Source organism: Morone saxatilis, unplaced genomic scaffold, assembly GCF_004916995.1.
Source record: "Morone saxatilis isolate NCDOM2014 unplaced genomic scaffold, NCSU_SB_2.0 Contig18, whole genome shotgun sequence".
Lineage (NCBI taxonomy): Eukaryota > Metazoa > Chordata > Actinopteri > Moronidae > Morone > Morone saxatilis.
The window spans coordinates 7576349-7584693 of NW_023339740.1; the positions used below are offsets into that span (position 1 = coordinate 7576349).

Sequence of the window (8345 nt, forward strand, 5' to 3'; positions counted from 1 at the left end):
CTTCCCCCTTCCCCTTTCCCCTCCCTCTCCCTTCTCCCTTTCCCCCCCCCTTTCTCCTCCTCCCTTCCCCCCCCTTCCTCCCTTTTTCTCTCCCCCATTTTCTTCCCCCTCCCCCTTCCCCTCCTTCCCTCTTCCCTCCCTAATAGATATTTAATCATCGATGTCCTTTAAAACAGCCACAACGCTTATAGAAACTGCGTCTTTTTTCTCTCTCTCTCTTCTCTCTGTCTCTCTCTCACACAACACATGCACGCACACACAAACAAACATATATTATACGCTTGTTTTTACGGGACAGGATGCCACTGCGGGATCTGTCTGCCTTGTTGGGGGTTACGAGAAGAACTGTGATCCAGGGAAGAGGTTTAGCTATCCAGCTGTACAAGCTGACTCTGGATTGGCGGCTACGTTCCTCACATTGCTAACACTTTATGTTCTCACTTTGCCTTCTCAGAAGTATAATGCAGTTACATCGTTTACTTTCCACATTCTCCTAACTGCCATCCCATGATGTGTCAGGTCTTCAGTAATCTCTAAGTATATAACAAATGGTACTAATCTTATTATTCAACGGTATTGGATTTAACTGAAACCACAGTCTCCATTATGTTTCCTAAGTAAAAGGTGTGCTTCATTCATAAGCATGGCATCATTATGAACCATTATGGGTTTGGGCTTTGCGCTTTGCTGATCTGCCTAAATCCTCTGATCTGTCAGGGCCCGTCACTGGCGGGGAAGGCAGCCCAGGAACTTTTCTGGAATGCAGGCTGATTTCTGGGCTACGTCAAGGAGGGCGCTCTCTGAGCTCAAAACACTCTGCAAGGGCCAGCAAACCAGTAAGTCAGGCTCATTCTCCTTAGTTCCCACGGGCCTGCGGGTGTCAACAGGGGGAGAACACAGGTAGAAACAGACAAAAGTGTTAAACTAAAGAGTCCCAAGACAATAGGCCTGAACTTATTTTCAGTTCCAAAGCAGTTGTGTCAGCGACAAGTATAGTCTAGAGACCACTCTCACATCCTTTTAAGTCAAAGTTTATAAATATTATTTAAATACTTAAAGATTTGTACTCTTCCAGGGGGGACTTCTTCATTAAAATGTAGTAGCCACACTCGCTTCTGTAAGGCAACCAACTTTACCTGGACTTGGTAAGCACGCAGAAGTCATGAGAGGTCAGTATATTTGAGTACAGTAACCATGACATGAAAGCATTAACTGACACAGGATACACTGTCTTGAAACTCATCCAAGTATATGTTGCAGATACAAAGAGGACTTTTCAGAATGGGTGAAATTGGTGGTTGTTGGCAGACTGATACCAAGCGATGCACTTGCTGCCGAGGGGGGAGAGCCACAAGGGCCCCTTACAATCTTGGGTGAGGCAGGAAACACACATCCACACTGACTACTAGCTTAGCCAATTTTTTTGGCATGAGTGTTGCGGGAAAACATTGGTTTATTGCTATGAAAAGGGAGGCCAAAACAGTGTTCCCTGACGGGAATCGAACCCCGGGCCGCGGCGGTGAGAGCGCCGATCCTAACCACTAGACCACCAGGGAGTTAAAAGTGGGATTTTGAGCACAATTTTTGGAATGAATTGTATCCACAGGTTACATATGGACATGTTACACATCCTAATGATGTTGATTTGTACATAGTTTGTTAATGGTTTAATCTGGAAGCACTAATAATGATCTGCACACCCACCCCTGTGTGTTTCTTGGTTTGTGAATAGAGTGTTGAAACATGTCTGCAGATAGATATATAAGATGACAATTGTTGACGATCTTGTATTAGTTACTATAGGCTAAAAGGTGAGTTCCTGACGCGGAATCGAACCCGGCCCGCGCGGCTGAGGAGTGCGCCGAATCTAACACTAGACCACCAGGGACCTGTAGGGCTCCTCCACCTTTAGAAGTTGGTTTTTGTATAGCATGTGTGACAACTGGCAGTAGGGGCCTTTTGGGTTGTAGTAACACGGACTGTCACTAGGTGGAGCTTTTCCTCCCACACTGATATAGTACTCTTTTGTGCTGACTAGAAATCTGTAGGCATTAATGTCCGTTACGGATTAGGGACTAAGCTAACGTCCTTCCTCGAAAACCAACAGTTAGTGTGTGTTATGTTTACTTTGACTCAGACAGGATACTCCTCCATTACAGGGAGAACAGTGTAGGTAAAATCTGTTGCAAAGCTCTGCAGAGAGCTGTTAGAGACACTAAGACATGTGGAGTGAGCCTTTAAAACACCAGGCTGCCAACAGGAGTAGTAGCTTCCCCTCGAGACCGAATGAAATAAAGACACTGACACCCCCATTCTCATGTGAGACAGCAATAATAAAGTCACTCTTCACCTCACTGATATAAATAAAAGTCAATCCCAGAACAAAGAATCTATATTTGATCTCTTTCGAAATATTCAGTTAAGTTGTCTACTTCAATGTAACACCTCAAGTCGCTGTTATTGGTGTGATCATATTTCTGATGCGAGTGGAAGACATGTTGCTCCTTTTCAAAGCGCCCTGAAAGGGAAGACAGGGCCCCACAGGAATGCAGGGGTGGAGTTTGTACTCCACACTTGTCTTTTGTTAAAGGCACATGGTGAGTCATCGGGCCAGTGGCGCAATGGATAACGCGTCTGACTTACGGATCGAAGCATTCATAGGTTCGGATCCTGGCTGGCTCGTGTCACATTTTTCCTCATTTGGAGAGAGTTGTGCTGCGACAGACTCGACCACTGTGAGCAAATTAGACTGCCTATGTAACATATTGCCCAGAATGTGCACCTTATATAGCAGTACTTAATCTGTTATTCTCAATATCAAACATCTTATATTTGCTATTAATGGTATGTTCATTAGAATTAGGGCTGAGCAGCATAGCTGAAAAATCCATCACAATAAAATGTTTAATTTTTGTCGATATCAATAATTATTGATTATTATTTTTAATGACCTATTTTTAATAACTGCCAGGTGGAAAAAGGAATTAAACCACTTGATGTATCAATGCACACAGTCTCAATAATGTATGCACCAGTGCCTCCTCAAGTGACAAGGACTAAAACTAAAGACATTTCCTTTATATTTTTATTTTATTTTACTTAGTACACAGTAACACTTCAGTTCTAGTCTAGTTTTTTTTTGTTTTTTCAGTTAACTGATATGGTTACCTACTTTTAGTTTTAGTTTCAGGTTTACTATGAAAACCTTGCTGCTCCATCGTGAACTGACTGTGGATTGTTTTATGAGATGTAGGCTGTGATTGAAGACATGTTGTATACTCCAAAGGGTGGAAGCAGTTATGGTGATTCACTTGTAGCACACTCCATTATCAAGGGATATGATAGGCTGTTTATGAACCAGAGCGTATTTGTTATGTGCCTTCATGGTGGTTTGCGTTTATTGCATCTAGGTGAAACTGTGACCCCCATACCATGACGGTTAGGCACAAATACACAGACCGTTACGACCACATCACTTTTTTTTCAAAGATAATTTGAAACACTATAATAACACTGTTTGTTATTTCCATGGTGGGCCACCTGTACCATGTTAATGCAGACCTTTTACAATTCTGTTTATCGTACTATATAGATGTGCTGTGCTGTTTTTGTAGGTATGCTGAGCTGCAGACATACACAGAATTGGACTTTCATCCCATAGAGGATGGACAGTGTGACATCATCATTGAAAAACCTACTGTTTTCATGAAATTGGATGCTGGTAAGTAAGAAAGATTTATGTGACTTTATGTGAATTCAAACAAGAAACTTTATTCTTAATACACGTTAATAAAACCCAGTAGACATGCACAATGTGTGCACAGTCAACTTGTTTGAGGCTAGACATTAGATGAAGATGTTCTTGCAGCTTGTTTCCAATATTGAATAGCAAGGACTTTGAAATCATGACAAAAATAATAATTGTGTGTTTTTCTGATAGGGGTGAACATGTACCACCATTTCTGTGACTTTGTCAACCTCTACATCTCCCAGCACATTAACAACTCCTTCAGCTCAAATATCAACATCGTCATGTGGGACACGGTGGGTGCCAAGATTTCAAAATGCTGATGCATAAAACTATTTTGACAGGCAGAGTGATATACTTTAGCTCCACAGTAACACAAAGACAGTCGTAAAAATATTTGAAGAGTGTTGTGTCCAATACAAATAAAAACTGAGAATGGATTTGGCTACTACAACCCAGCGAGACAGCCGAGCAGTAGTTCTTCCAAAGTTTTTGTTTAACAAGTCAGTGGCACATGAGCCTGATGAAGACATCAAGGGGAAACACCAGTTGAAAAACAGAATGCTTTTACAGACAACCTTTTCCGGCCCATTGTTCCCTCCGCTGCACACAGAGTTAAAGAGGAAAAGGGAAAGAGAAATGGGAGGGAGAGAAAACTGTCAGGGAGAAGGAAAGCAGTGACCTTTCAGCACAAACTGCACACTGCAATCCAAACAACAGGCTGTCAGATAATAGTGTGATAACAGATTTTGTATAAAACCAAAACTTCAGAAAAATACAACCAGCAGAGTTTTGAAACAGGTGACTACCTCTGGCAGTGCTAAAGGCTGTAGTTGAATTTAATGTTACAGCTTTGTTTTCTTTTCAGATGTAACATCAATTGAACTAACATTGCTTTCCTTTTTTATGTGTTTTTCCAGAGTTTTTATGGTTATGGAGATCTGTTCAGTGAAACATGGAGGGCCTTCTCAGAGTATGACATCATCCACCTGAAGACGTATGACTCAAAAAGAGTAGGTTTAATTTCACCTCCGGGTGTTCTTTGTAAAGGTGTTCAACTCATCAATTACTCAAATAGGGATGTCACAATACTAGAAATCTACTAGTTGATACCAATACCAGTGAATTCTACATTTCTCAGTACCTTGTGTGCTACATGTGTGAACTCAGACAATGTTGCTTGCTGATTCTCAGGAAGTTGTTTGGAGTTTATGTGCAAAAATGAAGCAGAGCTGTCACTGCAGCTGCCCTTCTCACCGTCTTCAACATGTTGTTGTTGTTCTTCGCTGTTCTTCTTCTTCCTATGGCATTTAACTGCAGACTAGAATACCTGTAGGCGTAAACAAGTACCATCAAGTTTTCCGAATTTTGGCATCTTTCATCTGCATCAAATACGTTTTCAAATTCAGTTGCCATCACAGCTTGATTCGCAGTTCTTCTGACATCCCTATACTCAAGTATGTTTGTGTAGCAACACCAACTAAATTGTCTTTAGTCCATGGAAGTTAATTAAAGCCTGTGTGTTGTTACAGACTCCATGTACTGCGTTGATTTATTACTGGAAAAATCCTCTAGCACACAAGAAATACTGTGATTGGTGTATCCAGAAGCAGCTTAATTAACAGATAGAAAGAAGAAATGTGCAGCTCCTACAGACACTCAAATTCCATCAGTGTTCACTGAGAATAACAATTTAAAAACACCTCAGCAAAGACCAGGTTTTATATTAATATTATATGTTTCCTAATTTTTCTTGTACATCTAAATCATTATAACATTTCTGAAATATGTCAAATAAGTATGCATGCTCCTACTTGTTCAACACATTGACATATACACAAACTAATTTCTGCTGTATGCTGACTTCACTTATTTATTCACACTCCTTAGGTATGTTTCAAAGATGCCTTCTTCTCCCTCCTCCCAAGAATGAGATACGGCCTCTTCTACAACACGCCTCTTGTAAGTTACCCCTCATTTATTTATGTGTGTACTTTACATATGCATTTCCTTTGAACAAATCGCAGGTTCTAATACTTTCAATGCTGCTGTTTGAGTCTTCATTTATATGTTTTTTATTTAATATTTAGTGATAGATTAAAAAACAAAAAAATGATTTCCTCCCCACAGGCACAATATCCAATTTAGTCATAAACATGCAGTTCAGATCAAATATTGATACAAAAGCTCAGCATGTGCCTATGTTATTTAAATGATAATTCCAAGGAGATTACTATAAAGATGATACCATGTAAATATGGTTTTTCGTGTGGTTCCAACCTTGAGGTGTGAAATATTGATAGGTCAGCCTCAAGCTGATGCTTTTGATTGCCCCTGCAGCACATGTCATGTTTATATTCATGTGTTCACATTTGCAGCTGCAGTGCAACAGTGTATGTGTGAGATTCTTAGACTTGAGAAATGTATAAACTCATATGATATTCATTCCAGCAAGATTAGGAAATATGTTTACAATTGTTCATCACAACCCAGTGCAATAGTGCAGTAGTGTGGCTGAATTCAATTTGCCTTCAATTAATTTCAAATCAGAAAGTACACTTCCTGAACATACAAATATTGTTGCATGACTCTATACAATGTATAACAAATATATAATATATAATCATTTTATTACAATAATTTGAATTGAATGGGTGAAAAATAAATAGCTTATGTTTGAAACTGACACTGTGGTGTGTTGATGGCAGATCTTAGACTGCTACAGTGAAGGGATGTTTAGGGCATTCTCCCAGCATGTCCTCCATCGACTGAACATCCTGCAAGATGGGCCAAAGGTAGGAAGAACGTCTTTTAGGAAACCCTAATTAACATCTGTAAACATCTTTTATATTATATATATACATATATAATTACAGACAGTTTCATGAACACTTACGGACAGTTTCATGAACACTTTTACAGTTCAATAGGAAAGTGAAGGTAGTAATAATCTTAGTTAACCCTACAATGTAGTTTTTCTGCCGATATTGTCAGAGAGACAATGATTCATCTTATTTGTAATTTCTCAGGTTGCAGTTTGTGTTGCTGTTAAGCCAGTATCATTACCAGGGATAACATTTCCTCTTTGCCAGTGCTCCAGTTGTTGTTTCCATGATATTTTCAAATCATGACTGTGGTATTTGTTGCAGAACTTATTATTACCTGGTGTCACCAGTAGCCCCAATCAGCAGTCCACATTCAGCAGATTCACCGTCTTGCCAGGCACATCAAAGTACTTTCCCTGACCGGGAAATCGAAACCCGGGCCGCGGCGGTGACGCAGCGAGCCGAATCCTAAACTAGACCACCAGGGAACTGATGTCTCACAAATGTTGTGTACTCTAGCCTCTTCATGTGAGACCTGCTGGTACTGTAAATAGGAGAATGTTTTCCTGGTGGTCTAGTGGTTACGATTTGGCTCTCCATGTTTGATTAATTGGCCTTTCTAGTCTTCCGACCACTAAAAAGTGCTTTATAATGATGGCAGAGGCTTCCATGCGGGGTGCCAACTGCTTATCAGAAACAGAAACTAATGCTAATTCACACACAGACTGATGGCACTGTCAGGAGCAATTTGGGGAAAAAATGTTTTTTTAATTATTATTTTAGACTCTAGTGTCAGTCAGACTGCTTATACTTTTTTGGTAGTGACAGCATACATTTTTGTGAATTAAATTTACTTTTAAATAAATAAATAGATAAATGAATATAGTCAGCATAATCATTGTTCTGTTTGTAAGTCACAAGTATTAAGAAGAAGTATTGCCTTGGAGATGATGCTTTTGTTCAATGATCTGAACATGAACTGGGAATGACAGTTAAACTTCTTCTTCTTCTGGTTGTCAGCCATTATTCTGCCAGGTAAGCCCCAACCTGCAACCAGACTACTGTTTGGTTAATTCCAAAATGCTCTGTAGAAAAAGGAGTCCAGATTTTAGGTAAACATGGCTCCCTTGGCCAGAAATCTGTTAGATGGCGAATAGTGGAATAGTTGTGTCCTCTGATTTCAGCCAGTTAAATGTTATATTCCTCTACTGGTTTTGATGGGCGATGGCAGGTTTCAGAAGCCTCTGTGAATCTTGCTATTATCCAAATATAAAGATATGATTTCCTTTTTTTTTTTTTTTATTGAACCATGATATAATTTAAATGCAAAAACCGAGCTTGCATTTTCACTTTCAAATTTCGGTTGTGCTTTGTCTGCCATTTGGAAAATTACAACAGGGAAGTCAATATCACATTCATTTTCATTATAATTATGGCATGGTTATATTTTGGAACGTACAATTATTTGTCATTTAAATTAGAATTTTGGAAAGCAATGATGCATTATCAAACATTTTTTAATTAAACATTGTACATCATTCTTTCACAAATGATAAATTGAATTCAAATTTGACTTAATGATAGACAGTTCTAGACATCATGTGTTCATAGACCTTCATATGAACCTTTTTGACTCAGTAAAAGAACATCTTATCCTATCTTAAACCTGTAGATGCAAATTGTATTTCAACTGTACAAATAACTATATATTATTCGAAAGAAACCTCATAAAAAGCTTCTTGCAGTTCCCTGGTGGTCTAGTGGCTAGGATT

At 39.3% G+C, this 8345-nt stretch overlaps 1 protein-coding gene across 1 annotated transcript in view; it reads left to right on the forward strand.

Moving 5' to 3' along the window:
* Positions 1–8345, forward strand: part of eogt (EGF domain-specific O-linked N-acetylglucosamine (GlcNAc) transferase) — a 15143-nt gene that overhangs the window by 884 nt on the left and 5914 nt on the right. The window contains 11 exon segments of the mRNA XM_035662681.1: positions 299–400; positions 718–792; positions 794–836; positions 1076–1169; positions 1261–1342; positions 1344–1378; positions 3615–3721; positions 3941–4044; positions 4669–4761; positions 5639–5710; positions 6457–6543. Of these exon segments, the coding sequence (XP_035518574.1) occupies positions 299–400; positions 718–792; positions 794–836; positions 1076–1169; positions 1261–1342; positions 1344–1378; positions 3615–3721; positions 3941–4044; positions 4669–4761; positions 5639–5710; positions 6457–6543 (894 nt within the window).